General features: G+C 40.4%; 1 protein-coding gene across 1 annotated transcript; it reads right to left on the reverse strand.

Annotated features, from left to right (window-relative positions):
* Positions 1 to 6,748: 6,748 nt before the first annotated feature.
* Positions 6,749 to 22,954, reverse strand: LOC124261677. The gene is made up of 6 exons (XM_046696027.1): positions 22,699 to 22,954; positions 16,973 to 17,083; positions 16,494 to 16,578; positions 10,720 to 10,892; positions 8,114 to 8,202; positions 6,749 to 7,595 (listed from the first exon to the last, which is right to left on the reverse strand). Exons 1-6 carry the CDS (start codon positions 22,864 to 22,866, stop codon positions 7,589 to 7,591), a joined length of 633 nt encoding a protein of 210 aa, XP_046551983.1. The 5' UTR covers positions 22,867 to 22,954; the 3' UTR covers positions 6,749 to 7,588.
* Positions 22,955 to 23,258: the final 304 nt, after the last annotated feature.

The following is a 23,258-nucleotide window of genomic DNA, read 5'->3' on the forward strand; positions in this document are numbered from 1 at the left end:
TGTGGGTACTGGGCTGGGCTGATCCCACTTTCATTGTAGGGATGCGGAAACACCACCTATGTGCACTGAACCATTAATTAATGTGTCTCACAACTGGGAGTTCTCACAAATGGGAGGACACCTATTTTACGAGCGAAAGCCTGTTTATGTTGCAATCGCGAAAATAACAGGTAGGTGCAAAGGGGTATTTTTTGCACGAGTAAGAGGTTTCTGTTCGATTCAAGCACGAGTAACTTATCAATGAATTTTAATCAGGAAAGTAGTCCTTCATAACCTGACCCTAGGTCATCAGCATGGAGTAGCCAATCACGGGATTAGAAATCCATCTCATACATACGTGTGATACCAGTTTTCTCACATGGGTTTCTCACCCACGGGTGTGTAAGAAAGTTGCTTTCTAAGTGCCGGGACAAGATTGCTCATTTTTGACACAGAACCCGGCCAGGGATATCTTGGTCAAATGATCTAAAAAACACACTTCTTGAGGGGCGGTGGGATAGCCTAGTGGTTCAAGCGTAAGTTCGTTACGCCGAAGACGCGGGTTCGCTTCCCCACATGGGCACAATGTGAAGCCAATTTCTGGTGTCCCCCGCCCTGATATTAGCTGGAATATTGCTGAGAATCCACAGATGGTGAGTGACTTGTGATTTCAAGCAACATCGACCGTATTTCAGCAATATGAGGAGTGAGTGAGTGAGTAAAACTTTAGTCACTTTGGCAATATTTCAGCCATATCGTGACTAAAACAGTAAATACTTCATAATTATTTTTTTTATATAAAATCTGTCGCCGAAGGACAGTAAAACAACAGATTAAAAACTAGCATGTAGCTTAAAATTATATACTATTTAGGACCTCTTTCAGGACAACATAAAAATGGGCTGTAGATCGCCAACAACTGAAGGTGGATCACCATACTAGGGACCATGGGACTAACAGTAGATTTGCTACCTGCATGGACCCTAAATGGATTTATACCATCCCTTCCGCGGTTGGCGATTGTAAGCAAATTTCGCCATGATTTAAAATTACAAAAATGCTATGTTTAAAAAATCTGGTAAGTTCAAATATGTTTCGGGAGTTATGTACCCCATTCGGAGGACAATAATTTTACACTACTTCAACCCCCTTCGAAGGTATTTCAGCAGCATATAGTGACTAGCACATGTGTTACGTTCATAACACATAAACCTGTTGACGAACTACATTAAAACAACCAGAAAATCACAGGTAGATATGTAAAACATGTACATTTAAAACTACTGACTGACTGACTGAGTTTAGTTTTACGCCGCTTTTAGCAATATTCCAGCAATATCACGGCGGGGGACACCATAAAGGGGCTTAACACATTGTGCCCATGTGGGGAATCGAACCCGGGTCTTCGGCGTGACGAGCCAACGCTTTAACCACTAGACTACCCCACCGCCCCTCATTTAAAACTAATGACAATACAGCATATTACAAGCAGATCGCCAACAACTGAAGGTAGATCGCCATACTAAGGCCTGTATATGGCGGGTTGTTTATGGTTTTTGATTAAATGGTCTAAATAATGGTTATACATCATGGTTACGTGGTGTTAAAATGTTTTTGTATGAACTTGGTTTGGGGCATATTTGGGAATTTCAATTGTAAATGTTAATAATTTTTGTAAAGTTGTTAAAAGTCACATGTAACCAAAAAATTAAAACACAATTATCACTTCTTCATGACATATAATATGCATTGCTGATTATGAAAAAACAAATAAACAAAATTATAAGCGTATAATCGCAAATCAAAAGTGCAATATTTTGTACTTAGGTTTACCTCTCCTCGAAACGAAGCAACCGGGATACCGAACCTAGTCAGAGCGGGTGGGTGTGCACTCAAGTGTAACGGCTGGTTCATTTGCAGATGCCGCCCTCACAGCTCATTGTGTGTGTATATATAGAGATGTTGGGTTTTGTAAATACATGCTCATTTTTTGTGTATAACATTTTGCAATCAACAGACATCATAACATGTCATGTGTTCGAGTATCACACCTGCCTGTCTGTGTAAGACCGAAGTCGGGCCATAAATCAATGCGTTTTTAAGGTAAGGCAACATTAGACTTGCTAAATCATTCAAGATTTTGGGTTGGGTTGTTTCTATAACTATACTGAGTAAAAAAAGAAACTTCACATTCTTTCTTCAGGGCACTATAAAAGAACAAGAGATGGTAAGATTGTTAAATTGTTATTATTTCATTGCTGAGATCTGTGTGATGTACTCGATACACTGACAGTGCCATAATCAGTTCCATTAGGCTACACCGCCGTTCCAAAACATGGGTATACAGAATGTCAAATCACAAGAATACAAATGCTAAATTTCTCAGTTCAATATCGTGTATGGCCGCCCCGCGCATTCACCACTGCCAAACACCGTCTCCTCATCGACTGCCTGATGCTTGTGAACACGTGGTGGGGGATTCTGCGCCATTGCTCTTGCAAGGCAGCGCCAAGTTCCTGCAAATTCTGAGGTTGGTTCCTAAGACCACGAAGCCTTCTCCCAAGTGCATCCCAAACGTGCTCTATTGGATTAAGGTCAGGGGACCTCGATGGCCAGTCCATGACGTTGATTCCAGCGTTTTGAAGGAAATTTCGTGTCAACATCATGGTATGCGGCTGAGCATTATCATGCTGGAACTGTAGACCAGGGCCCACTTGCACAGAGCAATCTTAGTTACAATCAATCTTAGGGCCTTACAATCAACTTTACAATCACCATACAATTGCCCTAATCCACTTGCACAAAGCCGATCTTAGCGCGATTGTAAGACCGCATGGATTTAAGATCGCGATCTTAGCTAAGATCGCACTCTTCAACGGTGGAGGTGCGAATTTCTTAAACTCGACTCCTGTCTACAGTTGTCTGCAAGTGCGCATAGCATACTGCGCAAATAGAGAGTGATACTGGTCCCTGCACACAATACATACCTCCCTCAATCGCACTTTGCAGAATTTTCATGACAAACATTCCAAGAAATCTTCGAAGGAAACGATTACGTGGACGATAGCATATATTTTTCTACATTTTAACTGTCTTGATTTATGAATTGAGAATGTGATATTTCAACCACGGAAATACCTACCCATGTTTTATGAAAATATTGAACTGCGAAAAATACATTCATAAATTTGGGTCTAGATTTAGTGACTTAATAATTATGAAAATTATAATAATATATCAAATATCGACAATATTTACTTATGATATAACACCTAAATGCATGATTTGCCACTGGTTGTCAATGAGACATTGTTTAATGCACAGCTGTTTTTTTTCCCTTTTGTTTTTTTTTGTGTGTGTAAAATCAAAAATATACCCTAGAAGTATTGGTTTTCTCACAATATAACCAGAAAATGTAACAGCGTCAGGATGTAGTTATTGTAGTGACAAGAACCACAAAGCCACTGGGGTGTGAGGCGGATGGACTTTTATTACAAGAATGTAATAAACAAAAGCTTTAGCCAGGTTGGTATGACCTGAGCTCTTGCATTCAATGCATAGGTGATACTGCTGGTGTTTACGTCATCTTATATACATGGAAAAACACAGTCCAGATCACCATGATCTTGATCCTAAAGACTAAACCGCAACATGCTTGCGATGACAACCACATAAGATACTGACCAAGAGACTAGATGAAATTAACCTTTAAATACCTAATACCTTATACGCTTGGCTGAACAGAGAACAATAGAAATTACAGCACTAGCCTGAGCAAGGGACAAGCTTTAGAAGGGATTGCAGGGAGAAAAGCATGCAGTGCAAATGAGTTTTGCTGAAATAGATTACATTTAAGATTAGATTGATGTTTAGAAGGGCTAAAGGTGTGATATAAAATGTTGAATATAAAATTATTGATAAAATGATTAGACTTGGGTTATTTAATGAGATTGTATATCTCATCATAATGACACACAACTTTAAAAGATTCACATGTTTATTATATTTACAACTATATACAATACAAAGTTGAATCTGCCACAATATGGCTACAGAAGTGTTGTAAAGAATTCATGACAGGGAAATACGAATATCAAATAATATATCGAGAGAGCAGTTGTTAAATACTCATTCACAGTATATTAATGATATGACCCTATTGCGTTGATAAATATTTTTCTAAAAGTGAAATTAAAATTGAATCTTGATTTTGCACGTTAACTTGATTACTTTAATGATTAACTAAGACAAAATCACTCCATCACCGAAAAGAAAATATCTTGAGCTCTGCGATTGGGCATGACAGACTCTACGGCAACGGCATAAGCCAGGGGAAACCACTCCCATCTTGCCCATAAACTAAAATTATCTGCTCTTGAGTTAATGAAAAGGTCACGGCGATTGTTAATCGCACGCTGACACCATTTGCTAGTATCCTTCCTTGATTATCAAAAGGTATGTTGTTTCAAACTTATTCCAACATTGAATCGGTTGGGAATAGTACTTTGTGATATCGACTCGATAGTTCTGTGGTTCACTACAGCAAATAACAATGTATCCGACGTTAAATCGGTTGTGCATTCTCCGTGTTGTTGAAGTATCGAGGCGAATCATACAGTACAGTTTTATGCAATATAAAAGCACGCTTGTCTCCAAACGTAAAGCTGATTATTTGCGTGAAACTTGAACACCATTTTGTCACAGACTACAATGATCTTAGCTCCTTACAATTGGTCCGGACCAATTGTAAGTTTCGATTGTAACTTACAACGATCTTAGCCTACAATCGCATTTGTGCAAGTCGATGGCGACAGTCAAGCCCAAGATCGCGATCTTAAGGATTTACAATAATTGTAGCGTTAAGATCGTTCTGTGCAAGTGGGCCCTGGGCCATGAGCCACCATGAAAGGAACGAGTTCAGGGGTGAGCACCTGGTCGCGGTAAGCAGCAGCTGTGAGGTTTCCACGGATGACCAGAAGTCGGGAACGGTTGTTCCCACAGAAAGCACCCCACACCATGTAACTTCCCGCCTCGACCCTGTCGAATTTCACAACCCTGGGCATTGGGCATACCGATCAACGACGCCGCCTCCAGACTTATGCCTGCCATCCCGCTTAATCTGAGGGTAAACCTGGATTCATCGCTAAAGATCTACTTCGATTCAGTCTCTGGGTCCATCGGAGGTGACGCTAGGCCCACAGCAGACGCTGATGTTGATGAAACGGAAGGCCAATATTGGCCCACGATATGGACGCCCGAATGGAGATTGGCAGCCTGGTAACCGCATTTCAAAGCGTCTCGTCGAGGACAGTCAACCTCTAAACATCTCTTGCCCTGGTTCGTAGGTAGAAGGGTAGAAATCTGTCATACAGGACGAGGATCTATTTGACGGTCTTCGTTCGCGGACGCCACATTAACGGATCAATCTCGACCTTTTGGCTAATCAGAAGTGGTGCCATACGAACGCATATGAAGAAAACCGCGCGCGAAGATCACGCGTGATCGACCTGAACGCAAAACCCGATTTGGCACTACTCAACATCATTTGTAACCACAAAATGGATGGGTTTGAGGCTTTGCTAACGTTTTTCTAGAGTCTAAAGATAGGGATCCCATTTCGATACATAGATGCATCATCAGAAAAAAAATTATTCATTATTTTTCAAATTACATTTTGTGAAGTTTCTTTTTGACTCAGTATATAACTATTATAGTAGCGGTGAGTAGAGAGGCACGTAACGGACGCTTGACGGTGTAGCAACATTGGCAATACTTACCGGCAAACAAGGATAAGTTGGACCGGCGCAGAGAACGCGTTTACGAGAAGTAGTAGAATGAGCAAACCCAGTTGGTTTGTGAAAAGTAGAGAAGATGTAGGCTAGTGCACCTGCAGTGCATGACGCTGAAATTGATTCCGAGCATAGCTGCACACGCCTTGCTCATAAGACTCTCACGTGGTCGGTGTAGCACTACACTTCATCGGGGACAACCCGAGGCCCCTTCGCTCACAATGGCAAGCGCCAGTGGGCAGCACTCATACATGCTAATACGGGTCAATTGTCAGGTTGGTGCTCAACTTATCCTTGTTTGCCAGTAAGTACCATCACTAAGAAATGTACTGGGCACAGTATCTATGATGAACATTTCTTGTTGAGGTGAGGTGAAACTGGGTTTAACGTGGTGCTTGAGAATATTTCGCTCATATGACCACGTGCATGCGTGTGTATGTGTAGCGGCTTGTACTAGCCCAGACTTAAGCTGGTTGTATAGTGCTAGCCCACTGAGATACCATGCCGCAGAGAAGCATGAATACCCCACTCAGACACATTATACTGACTCCGAGCCAACCAGTCCTTGTTATACCCAGTAATGCTGAGCGCCAGGCAGGGACCAACAAGTACCATATTTTAACATCTTTTGGTATGATGCGGTCGGGGATCGAACCCACGACCTTCCGCTCTCTGGGCAGACACTCTAACCACTACACCACGGAGGCGGTCACATTTCTTGTCATTTGTTTGTTGTTTACGGTCACGCTCAGCAATATTCCAGCTATATGGCGCCGGTGTGTAAAAACTCCACCCAGTCACTAAGATCATGAGCATCGATCTACGCAGCTGGGATACGATGACACGTGTAAAGGAAGACAGGGAGCCTCGACAAGCATGGGTTGCTGAAAACCAATTCTAACCCATATCAGTCTTGTTCATTATCAAAAATGACAATAAACATGATATCAGCGAAGTTTGAACAGAAAAAGTCACAATAGTACAAAAAATATATTTATTATTTTTTCTCTAAAAACATCTGACTCACATGTACAAAGAAAAAGGTATGGAATGGTTTGTCATACTTGAAAAACAGCTGTATGTAATAAAAATTCAGATTCAAATTTCAATGGTCTTGTGAGAGGTTTGAAAATAATGGATATATTTAATGTTTCAGCTGTTATTAGATTTTTTAGTCCATGTGCACTACAAGTGTAGATAAAATAACATGTGAAACAAGGATAAGTTCTCTTGATTAAAAAAAGCAAAAACACAAACAAACAAACAAACAAACAATCATTTTCAATTATAGGGGAGACAACTTGTACCAACATTACAACAATCACAAGGTCACCTATTTCTGTCAAGTCTTGGTAAACGATATGCACAACAGTGTAAGCATAATTAATGTAATGCCAACTCATGTAGTTTCGGGAGAAGCCGAACAGTGGTCTTCTTGCAGATGATGTGAAGAGGTGTGCAATGACATCATGATGACATCACAATGATTTTACAGATCAGACATCCACATTGTATAAGAAGAGATTTACACTGAGATAGAAATGTAATGTTACACAATCAGTAAAGGTGCCTATAAAATCAGGCTATGTAAAGACTCGAGCGGTGACGTCATGATGACATCATGTTTTTACAGATCGAACAGCCGAGTTGTGTTAGAAGAGACGGGCACTACCAAGGTGTCTCGATCAGTAAATTTGTAAAAAGCTTGAAGCAAATTAAAATTTGGATTATGAAAACTGCTATGTTGCTATGGTGACAGCGTCTCATTTACAGGCCTAAGATCCTGTAGTTGAGGACTGGGTGGAATGCTGCGTCACCGGTTATGTTCTGAAATATAGAACAACTTGCATAGAACTGTGATAGAAACTTGTATGATTTCAGTGTGAATGAGTGAGTGAGTTTAGTTTTACGCAGCACTCAGCAATATTCCAGCTTAATGGCTGCGGTCTGTAAATAATCGAGTCTGGACCAGACAATCCAGTGATCAACAGCAGGAGCATCGATTCAAGAATTGGGAATCGAGCACCATGTGTCAACCAAGTCAGCGAGCCTGACCACCTCCGATCCCGTTAGTCAGTCCTCTTTGGCGCACAAGCTTACTGGTAACTGAAGATCAATTATTTTTATTTCAGGGTGAAAATTACAGTACAACTTTTCTGAAGTATTGAAGTTTCGAAAACCATAATTTTATTTTCGGTTCTATCCTCCGAAACAATTGTTAGGTTCAAACTTACACAGAAAATAGCCTTTTGAAGCAATGGTAGATGCTTGTATAAACACATTTTATTCATTGTCTCAGGCATAAAGTGATAAAAAGTGAAATCTGGGAATGTTGTCAAGGTTACCTGTTTACAGAAGGCTGGAGGGGTGAAGACAGAGGGGTCTTTGATCCCAGGGGTGATGTCGAAGTACCCCATCGACATGACCAGCTTGACTGTAACCATGGAGAAAAGAAACGAGTGTTATACCTGCTCTAGTTAACTTAAACTATATAATAGTTCGAGCATATGGTCGAGTGTATAGTTACACTGAACAATAAAATCATGTTTCTTGTTCGATAAAGTAGTCGGGAGTAACGTTTTGTGCTGCATTTAGCAATATTCCAGCATATCATGGCGGGGGACACCTGGCCTCGATTTCTCGAAACAAACTTAAGTCTGAGTTTTGACTTAAGTTAGAGTTTTTACTCAAATTTGAGAAAATCCATTTCCCAGAATGAACTGAAATCGACATTAAACTCAAATATAGTAGACAATTTGTGTTTTGTGGATAGATTACTTAAGTTATTTGGGCTTTTTCATTTTAAAGATGCAGTTGAGTTAAAAATACAGCTGTTTCAAATTGTCAAACTCAGTTTGAAATTTGTGTAAAAACTTAAGTTTGTTTCGAGAAATCGGGACCAGAAATGTAAAAATAATCCAAGTAACAAGAACTATTCAAAATTTCGAAAAAATATAAAATAATTGCAACCACAAGAAATTTTGGTTATAAAAATAAACAGTTTGCTACCAAAGTAGCCCCATTAAAGATCACATGCAACCAAAAAACAACAAACATAATTATAACACAATTATTACTTATTCATGACATGTAATATACACTGCTGATTGTGAAGAAACAAATAAACAAAATTATAACATTTGGTATTATAAATTTTCAAGTTGAGCAATTCTTAACAAAACTGCGTGGCTGGAAACTGTCGTTTGTATTTCTAATGCTAAATTTTCAGTTTGAGAATAATTCTGTTGGTTTGCAAATCTGCCAACCCCCAAAAGCAAGATGTGACAAACATATAAGCCATAAAAAGTATAGGACCAGTGTATGGTTGAAGTTTTATTACTGCAGACCAAAGATGCTTGTAATCACAAGAAACATCTGTTGTTCTCCAACTTCAATTTTTAGGTAGAAATTAGCGATGATCCTTGCATCTGCCAACCCCAAAACATCACTTGCTGTGTTTTACTGCAAACCAAAGATGCTTGTAATCGCCAAGAAACATCGTCCTTGCCTCACTTGCTGTGTTTTACGAGTCGCCCTCCAGTTCAAAGTGTTGAAAACCCTTTTCACACCACCGCTGGGCTTTCGATTTCGTGGGGTTTTGTTCATTGCGTTATTTTTCAACTTTATAAGTTGAATTTGCATTTTTGATAATTTGTTTCTGTAAGTCCATACCAAAAGGTTGTGTTTTGCATTGCATGTGACCTTTAAGCTTTTGAAGTGACAAGTGAAAGTGAGTGATTGAGTTTTGTTTTATGCCACACTCAGCAATTTTCCAGCTATATAGCGGCAGTCTGTAAATAATCGAGGCTGGACCAGACAATCCAGTGATCAACTGCATGAGCGTCGATCTGCACAACTGGGAACAGATGACATGTGTCAATTAAGTCAGCGATCCTGACCACCCGACCCTGATAGTCGCCTCTTACGACAAGCATAGTCGCCTTTTGTGGCAAGCATGGGTTGCTGAAGACCTATTCTACCCCGGATCTTCACGGGTCGACAAGTGAAAACGGACAGGACATTGTAATATTGGTGTCACCTGGGAACTGGTTTAAATCTCATCACTGATGATGCGAATACATTACTACCAATCAATCATCGAAAATAATTGGTTAGTGCCACGTATCAAATTTTCCTGGTTTTGTTTGTTAATGCACAAAATATTTTTAAAAAAACCCCATGTAGTTCTTTCGTCTTTTTAACAAATTGCACAAGATGCATGAGCAAATTTCACATCTTTAAAGGATGACTAGTATGTTAGGAACATAAATTTCCTGGAGTCTTTAAGATAAATTCAGTCATGACTTGGAATGACCTTGTAGTGCTTATGAAAAGTAACAGACAAAACCAACCTTGTGAAAAATATTGTTAATGCAAACAAGTGTCCCAAAATTGTTCGTGTTTGATTATGAGAAAACATGATCGATTGCTTGGTCATTTAGTCATTGCGACCAATCTTCGATTATTTCAATGAACCGGACCACCACTAACCAACACAACTTTAAAACATAAGAACCTTTCAGGGCAATGGGGTAGCTTATGCTTAAACAACTAAAGTGTTCGATTGTTCGATTTCCACTGTTTCTGGTCTGACGCTCTGACACACAAACACACACACACACACACACACACACACACACACACGGAGATACACCCAGAGGCAGACAGTGAGTGAGTGAGTCTGGTTTTATGTTGATTTTAGCAATATTCCCCTACCAAAATCACGTCGCGGGACACCAGAAATGGGCTTCACACATTGTAACCAATAAAGGAATCGAACCTGGGTCTTCGGCATGATGAGCAATCACTTAAACCATTAGGCTACCCCACCACCGCGATAGACAGACAGACTGACACAGACACACACACCTGCACCCACTGCCAGTCATAGTTACAGGTACAGACACTTGGTCAGAAACACACACATACACACACAGCTTCAGCAGCTCACCGTTGTTAACCGATCCGACCCAGTTCTCCCCGACAGGGACACACTGTTTCTCTGTGACACTAAAGTTGATGTCCAACAGGGTCGACGCCTGCTGCAGTCGCATTGAGTAGATCTTCGCCTGCAGTGTCTCACTCCAGCTCCAATTGTCATATCAAACACCTGCTTGGCGTCATCTGAAACATATACAACAACACAATATTGCAGATTTCTCGGATCGAAGCAGTAAACAATGCATACTACACAGGATACATACAATAGCAATATCGATATCATTGTGTAACTGAACTTTAAGACATGCCTGAGTGGTTTGTTGCCTCCTTGATGGTGGTGCGTAAGCAACCGAGTCTGGACCCTATCTGGTTGAGGAGGATGAAGGAATGAAGAGGATGAAGGATTGAAGAGGACAAGGGTATGAGGATATGAAGGATTGAAGAGGACAAGGATAAGATGGATGAAGAGGACAAATGAATTGGAGAGTGAAGGACTGAAGACAGTGAAGACTCAGAAGAGGTAATGAAGATGAAGATATGAAGGGATGAAGACATGGATATGAAGGGATGAAGACAAGGATATGAAGAGATGAGGGGATGAAGAGGACAAAGGGATGAAGGATTGAAGAGGACAAGGGTATGAAGGATTGAAGAGGACAAGGGTATGAAGAGATGAGGGGATGAAGAGGACAAAGTGATGAAGGATTGAAGAGGACAAAGGGATGAAGGATTGAAGAGGACAAGGGTATGAAGTGATGAAGAGGACAAAGGGATGAAGGATTGAAGAGGACAAGGGTATGAAGTGATGAAGAGATGAAGGATTGAAGAGGACAAGGGTATGAAGTGATGAAGAGATGAAGGATTGAAGAGGACAAGGGTATGAAGTGATGAAGAGGACAAAGGGATGAAGGATTGAAGAGGACAAGGGTATGAAGTGATGAAGAGATGAAGGATTGAAGAGGACAAGGGTATGAAGAGATGAAGGATTGAAGAGGACAAGGGTATGAAGAGATGAAGGATTGAAGAGGACAAGGATATGAAGGATGAAGAAGAGATGAAGGATTGAAGAGGATCATGGGCATGAAGTGATGAAGAGGACAAAGGATGAAGGATTGAAGAGGACAAGGGCATGAAGGATGAAGAGATGGAAGGATTGAAGAGGGACAAGGGTATGAAGGATGAAGAGATGAAGGATTGAAGAGGATCAAGAGGCATGAAGAGATGAAGGATTGAAGAGGACAAAGGGTATGAAGAGACGAAGGATTGAAGAGGACAAGGCTATGAAGAGATGAAGAGATGAAGGATTGAAGAGGATCAAGGGCATGAAGAGATGAAGAGGACAAAGGATGAAGGATTGAAGAGGACAAGCTGATTATGAAGAGATGAAGGACTGAAGAGGATCAAGGATATGAAGATGAAGGATTAGAAGATGATGGGACTGACGAAGGATAGAAGAGGATCAAGGATTACGAAGATTTGAAGGACTGAAGATGACAAGGACATGAAGAGACGAAGGATCGAAGATGATCAAGGATTATGAAGAGACGGAATGAAGAAGATATCGAAGGAAGAGATGGAAGATTTACAAGGATACGAAATGAGAGACGAAGGATTGAAGATGGATTAAGGATTCAGGAATAGACGAAGGATTGAAGATGACTGGGACGAATGACTGAAGATGATCGGCTGATTACGAAGATATGAATGATAGAAGATGAGCTGACGAAGACTGAAGAGGACATGATTACGAAGAGATGAAGGACTGAAGAGGACAAGGATATAGGAAGAGACGAAGGATCGAAGAGGATCAAAGGACGAATTGACTGAAGAGATCACGATGACGAAGGAATGGACTGAAGATGATCAATGGATGAAGGACTGAAGAGATCAAGTACGAAGAGATGATCGAAGATATCGTGCCGGAAGAAGGACAAGGATATCGGCTGACGAAGAGACGAAGGACTGAAGAGGGACAAAGGGGATAGAAGGATTAGAAGAGGATCAGTACGGACGGATGAAGAAGATAAGGGACTGAGGAGTATGGCTGACTGAAGATGACAAGTACGAAGAGATTTAGCTGATCGAAGATGACAAGAATTATAAGACGAATGACTGAAGATGAGAAAGAGGAAGAGAATTAATGACTGGAGATGACAAGGCAAGAAGAGGGACGAAGGATCGAAGATGATGACATGAAGAGAAATGACTGAAGAGGATCATGAGATGAAGAGAATGGACGAAGGACAAAGACGATACGAAAAGCCGACGAAGGACTGAAGAGGACAAGGACGATGAATGAAGAGATCGGGACATTACGAAGGATTGAAGACTGACAAAGGCATATGAAGAGACGAAGTTAGACTGAAGACATCATGGGCATAGAAGAGGACGAAGGACTGAAGACATCAGGGCATGAAGACTGGAAGAGGACAAAGGTATGAAGTGATGAAGGATCAGAAGAGGACAAGGGTGAATGAAGAGAGATGAAGGATTGAAGAGGACAAGGGCATGAAGAGATAAAGGATTGAAGAGGACAAGGGTATGAAGAGATGAAGGACTGAAGAGGACAAAGGATGAAGGATTGAAGAGGACAAGGGTCGATGAAGAGATGAAGGATTGAAGAGGACAAGGGTATGGAAGAGATGAAGAGGATTAGAAGACATGGACAAAGGGATGAAGGACTGAAGAGGAGGAAGGACATGAAGGATTGAAGAAGGACAAAGGATGAAGGAGGATGAAGAGGACAAAGGATGAAGGATTGAAGAGGACAAGGATAAGGAAGGACTGAAGAGACAAAGGCATGAAGAGATGAAGGATTAAGAAGAGGACAAAGGGATGAAGAGATGAAGGATTGAAGAGGACAAGGGTATGAAGAGATGAAGGATTGAAGAGGACAAAGGATATGAAGAGATGAAGGATTGAAGAGGACAGGGGTAAGGAAGACATGAAGGATTGAAGAGGACAAGGGTATGAAGAGATGAAGGATTGAAGAGGACAAGGGTAAGGAAGAGATGAAGGATTGAAGAGGACAAGGGATGAAGAGATGAAGGATTGAAGAGGACAAGGGAAGTTGGATTAGAGATGAAGATGGGACAAAGGGATGAAGGGATTAAGAGGACAAAAGGATATGAAGGATTGAAGAGGACATGGTATGGAAGAGATGAATGGATTGAAGAGGACATGGAAGGATGAAGAGATGGAAGGATTGAGAAGGACAAAGAGATGAAGGATTGAAGAAGGACAAAAGGTAGGAAGAGATGAAGGGATTAGAAGAGGACAAAGGGATGAAGGGATTGAAGAGGACAAAGGATAAGGAAGAGATTAAAGGATTGAAAGGACAAGAATTATGAAGAGATGAACGGATTGAAGAGGAGGACAAGGATATGAAGATATGAAGAAGGATTGAAGACAAGGACAAAGGGATAAGGGAAGGATTGAAGAAGGACAAGGATAAGAAGAGAGGATGAAAGGATGAAGGAAGAGGACAAGGACATGGAAGGAGAGATGAAGGATTGAAGAGGACAAAGGGATGAAGGATTGAAGAGGACAAGGATATGAAGAGATGAAGGATTGAAGAGGACAAAGGGATGAAGGATTGAAGAGGACAAAGGGATGAAGGATTGAAGAGGACAAGGGTATGAAGAGATGAAGGATTGAAGAGGACAAGGGTATGAAGAGATGAAGGATTGAAGAGGACAAGGGTATGGAGAAGAGATGAAGGATTGAAGAGGACAAGGGTATGAAGAGATGAAGGATTGAAGAGGACAAGGATATGAAGTGATGAAGGATTGAAGAGGACAAAGGGATGAAGGATTGAAGAGGACAAGGATATGAAGGATTGAAGAGGACAAAGGGATGAAGAGATGAAGGATTGAAGAGGACAAGGGTATGAAGAGATGAAGGATTGAAGAGGACAGGGGTATGAAGGATTGAAGAGGACAAGGGTATGAAGTGATGAAGGATTGAAGAGGACAAGGGTATGAAGAGATGAAGGATTGAAGAGGACAAGGGTATGAAGAGAGATGAAGGATTGAAGAGGACAAGGGTATGGAGATGAAGGATTGAAGAGGACAAGGGATGAAGGATTGAAGAGGACAAGGGTATGAAGAGATGAAGGATAGAAGAGGACAAGGGTATGAAGAGATGAAGAGATGAAGAGGACAAAGGGATGAAGGATTGAAGAGGACAAGGATATGAAGGATTGAAGAGGACAAAGGGATGAAGGATTGAAGAGGACAAAGGGATGAAGGATTGAAGAGGACAAGGATATGAAGGATTGAAGAGGACAAAGGTATGAAGAGATGAAGGATTGAAGAGGACAAAGGGATGAAGAGATGAAGGATTGAAGAGGACAAGGGTATGAAGAGATGAAGGATTGAAGAGGACAAAGGGATGAAGAGATGAAGGATTGAAGAGGACAGGGGTATGAAGAGATGAAGGATTGAAGAGGACAAGGGTATGAAGAGATGAAGGATTGAAGAGGACAAGGGTATGAAGAGATGAAGGATTGAAGAGGACAAGGGTATGAAGAGATGAAGGATTGAAGAGGACAAGGGTATGAAGAGATGAAGAGGACAAAGGGATGAAGGATTGAAGAGGACAAGGATATGAAGGATTGAAGAGGACATGGGTATGAAGAGATGAAGGATTGAAGAGGACAAAGGGATGAAGAGATGAAGGATTGAAGAGGACAAAGAGATGAAGGATTGAAGAGGACAAAGGTATGAAGAGATGAAGGATTGAAGAGGACAGGGGAATGAAGGATTGAAGAGGACAAGGGTATGGAAGAAGAGATGAAGGACAGAGAAGAGGACAAAGGGATGAAGAGATGAAGGATTGAAGAGGACAGGGGTATGAAGAGATGAAGGATTGAAGAGGACAAGGGTATGAAGAGATGAAGAGATGAAGAGGACAAAGGGATGAAGGATTGAAGAGGACAAAGGGATGAAGAGATGAAGGATTGAAGAGGACAGGGTATGAAGAGATGAAGGACTGAAGAGGACAAAGGGATGAAGAGATGAAGGATTGAAGAGGACAGGGGTATGAAGAGATGAAGGATTGAAGAGGACAAAGGGATGAAGAGATGAAGGATTGAAGAGGACAGGGGTATGAAGAGATGAAGGATTGAAGAGGACAAAGGGATGAAGAGATGAAGGATTGAAGAGGACAGGGGTATGAAGAGATGAAGGATTGAAGAGGACAAGGGTATGAAGAGATGAAGGATTGAAGAGGACAAGGGTATGAAGAGATGAAGGATTGAAGAGGACAAGGGTATGAAGAGATGAAGGATTGAAGAGGACAAAGGGATGAAGGATTTAGAAGAGGACAAGGATATGAAGGATTGAAGAGGACAAGGATATGAAGTGATGAAGAGGGTGAAGGATTGAAAAGGACAAGGATATGAAGGGGTAACAAGGATGAAGGGTTGAAGATGGTAAAGGAATGATGAGTTTGGAAGGATAAAGTGATGAAGAAATGAAGGGCAATAGAGTGGGGACGAAGTAAGGATGACGATGAAGGAATCAAGAGTATGAATGGATGAAGAAATGAAGGAAGGTTGGGTGGTTTCTTGTTTAATGCTGCACTCTACAACATTACAGCTAACCAACAAGAAGGATTTAGAGGACTGAAAGAAGAAAGAAAAAAATGAAGGAATGAAGATGAAGAAATTAAAGGATGGAGAAATGAAGATGGTGAATGAATGAACGGAATAAAGGAAAGAAGCTATAAGTAGATGAAGAAATGAAGAGGATGAAGGATTGAAGTAACAAACGGGAGACTCACCAGGCACACATCCATTGTTGAAAGGCAAATTAGTCTTTGTCTTCTGGCATGTCCTCTTCAACACATCAATAACATACATGGTATTCTGTAACAGAGTGAGTGAGTCAGGTTTACTGCCAATGTTTACAAGTGTGGGCATCGAATAGTTGTGTACAAACCCATGAAAATATTTAATCAGTCACTTCCTCACTTCCTAAGGATGTCCAAAACCTTTTGTTTGAACTGAGGAACTGCTAAACTGCTGAACAAGACATATTTAAGAAACACCATATTTTAATAAAATTTTCAACGTTTAAGTGAATGACATTAAAAATATTTTTAAATTATGTACAAAGAAAAGACCCAGCTCATTATAACACTGTCAGTCACAAGGCGATCAAAAAACAGTTTTTAATTCCAATAATTTTCCACTTTACAATGTCCCAAATTTGTGTGCAATGTCATTCTAACTGAACAATATTCTATGGTGGGTTTCTGACCGTCTTGTAGTCTTGAATCAGCTTGGTGGAGGACATTCCTGCCGCCGTGGTACTGTTGGAGTAGGCATACACCCTACGGCCGACTGCGTCGAAGGTTATCTTGGCTATAGTCTACAACAGAAGACAGATGAATTTCACACCTATTAGTGTTCGGAATTGGTTAAATCTCATAATTGCTGATTGGTTCATTACAACTGATCAATCATCGAAAAAAATTGTTTAGCGTCATTAATGAAATTTTTGTTGGATTTTTTTGGAAAATTTTCACATCTTTAAAGGATGACTAGTATGTTAGGATTGGAGTCTTAAGATCAATTCAATCATGACTTGAAACGAGCTTGTAGTGCTTATGAAATGTAACGGACAAAACCAACCTTGTGAAAATAATTGTTAAAGAAAACAAGTGTTCCAGAATTGTTTGTGTTCGATAATGAGGAAACATGATCGATTGCTTGGTTGTTTAGTCACTGCGACCAATCTTCGATATCATTTCAATTAATCGGACCACCACTAACACCTATGACATACAGTAACAGCATTTCACATCTATGACATACAGTACCACCATGTCACACCTATGACATACAGTAACAGCACTTCACACCTATGACATACAACAACAACATTTCACACCTATGACATACAACAACAGCATTTCACACCTATGACATAAGGTAAGAGCATTTCACACCTATGACATACAGTGACATCATTTCACACCTATGTAATATGGTAACAGTACTTCACACCTATGTAATACGGTAACAGTTCTTCACACTTATGTAATACGGTAACTGTGCTTCACACCTATGAAACATGGTAACAGAACTTCACACCTTTGCATTACGGGAACAGTTCTTCACGCGTATGTAATATGGTAACTGTGCTTCACACCTATAAAATACGGTAACAGAACTTCACACCTATGCATTACGGGAACAGTTCTTCAAGAGTATGTAATACGGTAAGAATGCTTCCAAACCTATGTAATACGGTAACAGTATTTCACACTTATGTAATACGGTAGCAGTACTTCACACTTACGAAATATGGTAACAGTACTTCACACCTATGTAATACGGTAACAGTCTTTCACACCTATGTAATACGGTAACAGGACTTCACACTTACGTAATTTGGTAAAAGTACTTCACACCTATGCAGGGGTGGAAATAACCCATTGCCCGACGTCCGAGTCCAGTGTTTTTTTCTGTCGGGCAAGCAGATTTGTATATCACACTGTACCGGTGTCAAGTTGACTTTCCAATGTTAATTATGTTGTTTATTTAAAAAATCAGCAAGAAAACAGCCGGTATAGTGGGAAAATTAAAGTGACTTTACATGTGCCACTGTACCGGAGTACACTATCAATTTTTAAGTTATTTCCACCCCTGCTGTGTAATACGGTAACAGTACTTCACACCTATGTAATACGGTAACAGTACTTCACACCCATGTAATACGGTAACAGTACTTCACACCTATGTAATATGGTAACAGTACTTCACACCTACGTAATACGGTAACAGTACTTCACACCTATGTAATACAGTAACAGTACTTCACACTTATGTAATACAGGAACAGTACTTCACACCTATGTAATACGGTAACAGTACTTCACACCTATGTAATACAGTAACAGTACTCCACACTTATGTAATACAGTAACAGTACTTCACACCTATGTAATACGGTAGCAGTACTTCACACTTACGTAATACAGTAACAGTATTCCACACTTATGTAATACGTTAACTGTGTTTAACACCTATGAAATATGGTAACAGTACTTCACAAATATTTAATACAGTAACAGTACTTCACCCCTATGTAATACAGTAACAGTACTTCACACCTATGTAATACAGTAACAGTACTTCACACCTATGTAATACAGTAACAGTACTCCACACTTATGTAATACGCTAACTGTGCTTAACACCTATGAAATATGGTAACAGTACTTCACAAATATGTAATACAGTAACAGTACTTCACACCTATGTAATACGTTAACAGTACTTCACACCTATGTAATACAGTAACAGTACTTCACACCTACGTAATATGGTACCATTACTTCACACCTACGTAATACGGTAACAGTACTTCACACCCATGTAATACAGTGACAGTACTTCACACCTATGTAATACAGTAACAGTACTTCACACCTATGTAATACGGTAGCAGTACTTCACACTTACGTAATACAGTAACAGTACTCCACACTTATGTAATACGTTAACTCTGCTTCACACCTATGAAATATGGTAACAGTACTTCACAAATATGTAATACAGTAACAGTACTTCACATCTATGAAATACAGTAACAGTACTTCACACCTATGTAATACAGTAACAGTACTTCACACCTATGTAATACGGTAGCAGTACTTCACACTTATGTAATACGTTAACTGTGCTTCACACCTATGAAATATGGTAACAGTACTTCACACCTTTGTAATATGGTAGCAGTACTTCACACTTATGTAATACGTTAACTGTGCTTCACACCTATGAAATATGGTAACAGTACTTCACACCTATGTAATACGGTAACAGTATTTCACGCCTATGTAATACGGTTACAGTACTTCACATATGAAACATGGTAACAGAACTTCACACCTTTGCATTACGGGAACAGTTCTTCAAGAGTATGTAATACGGTAACAAGGCTTCGAAACCTATGTAATACGGTAACAGGACTTCACACTTACGTAATTTGGTAAAAGTACTTCACACCTATGCAGGGGTGGAAATAACCCATTGCCCGACGTCCGAGTCCAGTGTTTTTTTCTGTCGGGCAAGCAGATTTGTATATCACACTGTACCGGTGTCAAGTTGACTTTCCAATGTTAATTATGTTGTTTATTTAAAAAATCAGCAAGAAAACAGCCGGTATAGTGGGAAAATTAAAGTGACTTTACATGTGCCACTGTACCGGAGTACACTATCAATTTTTAAGTTATTTCCACCCCTGCTGTGTAATACGGTAACAGTACTTCACACCTATGTAATACGGTAACAGTACTTCACACCTATGTAATACGGTAACAGTACTTCACACCTATGTAATATAGTAACAGTACTTCACACCTACGTAATACGGTAACAGTACTTCACACCTATGTAATACAGTAACAGTACTTCACACTTATGTAATACAGGAACAGTACTTCACACCTATGTAATACGGTAACAGTACTTCACACCTATGTAATACAGTAACAGTACTCCACACTTATGTAATACAGTAACAGTACTTCACACCTATGTAATACGGTAGCAGTACTTCACACTTACGAAATACAGTAACAGTACTCCACACTTTTGTAATACGTTAACTGTGCTTAACACCTATGAAATATGGTAACAGTACTTCACAAATATGTAATACAGTAACAGTACTTCACACCTATGTAATACGGTAACAGTACTTCACACCTCTGTAATATGGTAACAATGCATCACACCTAGCTATGTAATATGGTAGTCGTGTTCCACACCTATGTAACACTGTAACCATGTCTTACACCTATGTAATAACATAACAGGGCATGACACCTATGTGATAACATAACAGGGCATGACACCTATGTAATAACATAACAGGGCATGACACCTATGAAGCCCGGTCACAAACAATCTATTTCAGTGTGGAGGCAGTATTTCACCAGAATGTTTCACCTCCACAACCCATATCAAGCAAATTGCCATTACTAAATCTTATCATGCGGAAATGAAACCAGATTGTGTAAATACATGTCACCTGATTCACCAGGACGTAAATCAACAGTAGAAATTTCGCAAGTAAGATCAACAACGCAAGTCATGTCGCCTTGACCTAGATTACCACTCCATGCCATATACTGATTGTAAAGTTATATCACAATAAGTACAGTGTATGGTATAAGTGCTCGGTGGCAGACTGGGGGGTTGGTTTGTGTTATACATTATCTGAAACAGGATTTCATTTTCTACTCAAAGAAGAGAAGTGAGGGGTGGTGGTGAGCCAGGGGAAGAGAGGGGGGAAGGCTGTGGGGTCTGTGTTGTAAGGAGATTGGATATTTTGTAACCAGTTGCAAAACAAGCCATGTTTTTTGTAACATAAGTTATATTTGGGATTACACTTTCTTAGTAATATAACTTATGTTACATTTGACCACTTTCTAAAATGGCGCTGTGTATTTCAAAGCCATGTTTTTGATTGTTTTTTTTAAAATCAATAATATGAGACTAAATATTACCGCCCAGCAACGTATTTTTGTGACAAACATATTTTTTAACATCAGAATGAAGTAAGATAAACATTTTCAAAATATTTCTGAAACATCAAGTGTTGTTTGATATTGTCCCACCACAATGGTTACAAGCGAGTCCGGTAATTCCCCCGTGCGTCCGGTAATTCTGCACAGCTGCAATATTATTATCCGTATCGAAGGTAAACATCGTCTGCTACGACATTTAAGCTTGAAATCGGGACATTTCTACAAGGGACTGGGTTTTAATCACTAAAGGTAAGTAAATAACAGTAACTCGCAGATAAATTGACAGTTTTATGAAAATTTGTTTTCTTCAGATTTTTATACCTAGCTTTTTCTTCATTATTCATAATTGGATTTAATATGAAACACTCTTCCTTACATTGTTGAAGTGATTTTTGAAAATAATCTGGCTCTAATACGCTTCCATACTTCGGATGTCCTGCTGGATGTTTTGCGCATCAGTTGCTGCACAGAATTACCAGACAGCAAGCGATGTCGTCAGAACGCCGATAAGGTCAACCGTATGGCATAATGCAACTTTAGAATCTTATAGTCGTCAATAAAACTTATATTTCTAGGGAAATATGATACATACAAGCATGTTTAGTCAAGTAAACCACAAAAAATAAGAGACGTTAGGTGTTGCGATCGATGTGTTTAGGTGCGCGGAATTACTGGGCGGCATTATATGTCAAAGGGTCGGTCTTGTGTTTTTGTTGTTGTTTTTAAAAGGCGCAAGGATATGATGACATGTTTCAACCAAATCTGGTCCAGAAAATCCCACAGTTCAGATCGAGAGCGTCGATCATGGCAATTGGGATACAATAGGCGAGGTGAGGTGAAATTGGGTTTAACGTCGTGCTAGAGAATATTTCGCTCATATGATGACATGCGTGGTATGTGTATGTGCGGCTGCTTGTACTAGCCTAGACTGAAGCTGGTTTTATAGTGCTAGCCCACTGAGATACCATGCCGCAGTGAAGCATGAATACCCCACTCAGACACATTATACTGACTCCGAGCCGACCAGTCCTTGTTGTACCCATTAATGCCGAGCGCCAGACAGGAACCAACAAACGTCTTTTGGTATGACGTAGTCGTGGTGGATCGAACCCGCTACCTTCCGCTCTCCGGGCGGACGCTCTAACCACTACACCACGGAGGCAGTCTGGGATACAATAACAAGCACCCTAGAGATCTTCGAGCGTGACCACCTGATCCCATATTTCGCATTGTGCAGCAAGCTTTACTGCTGAACATCAAATCTTACCCGGATATTTACGGGTCGGTCTGTTATGACAGTAATCAAAATCATTATAAAATGACAGCAACATCTCACAGCTTCAATTCAGATTAAAACCTGAAAAGACGGGAAAGCACATTACGCATTTTGTTACACTTATATAAATACATGTCTGAAAATTTACCCGCAGGATGTCGGACATACCTGCACCGCTTGTCCCCCTTTGTCTGTCTCGACACCGCCGATTCCACCCTGAAAACCTTCCCACTGTTTGGGAAGGCAGCAGTTCTTCGCTGTCCGTAGCTGGGCCAAGGCCCGGGGGTAGTACAGCACTACGGCTAGGGTACAGATGAGGGCGAGGCGAGACACCATGATGTTTTCGTCTGCTGGTTACCGATCGAATGAAGGAAGGGTTCTCCTGTCATGTGCTTATTGAGTTAACGTCACGCGCTGAAGGGGAAGGGCGTTTTCGGTTAGATGGTTGGATTCAGATAATCCGAGCATGTGTTGGTTGAATATTTTTTTATCGTTAGATTGAAATTATGATACATATTTGACTGTCCGTGCTTATTATTGCAGCCGCTGCCAAGTTGAATTGGATGAAACTAAGCCCTGATGTACGATGCCGACTTGGACAGTGTGGCACTTGTTGGGGTAACTATTGATGCTTGAAATCTAACCGAACAAACACCGAGTCACGAGTTCACCCGTCAGAGCTACGAATAGGGACCCTCGCAAAAGGACGGGGTACGACTTCAACCCGG

This window comes from Haliotis rubra, unplaced genomic scaffold (assembly GCF_003918875.1).
Source record: "Haliotis rubra isolate DU_JTF1 unplaced genomic scaffold, ASM391887v1 Scf803, whole genome shotgun sequence".
Lineage (NCBI taxonomy): Eukaryota > Metazoa > Mollusca > Gastropoda > Lepetellida > Haliotidae > Haliotis > Haliotis rubra.

Coding starts and splice junctions, on each gene's coding strand:
- LOC124261677 (XM_046696027.1), bottom strand. CDS start 22,866: ATGGTGTCTCGCCTCGCCCTCATCTGTACCCTAGCCGTAGTGCTGTAC. Junction 17,084..22,698: donor AAGGGGGACAAGCGGTGCAG/GTATGTCCGACA, acceptor CTTCTGTTGTAG/ACTATAGCCAAGATAACCTT. Junction 10,893..16,493: donor CAACAATGGATGTGTGCCTG/GTGAGTCTCCCG, acceptor TATATGTTTCAG/ATGACGCCAAGCAGGTGTTT.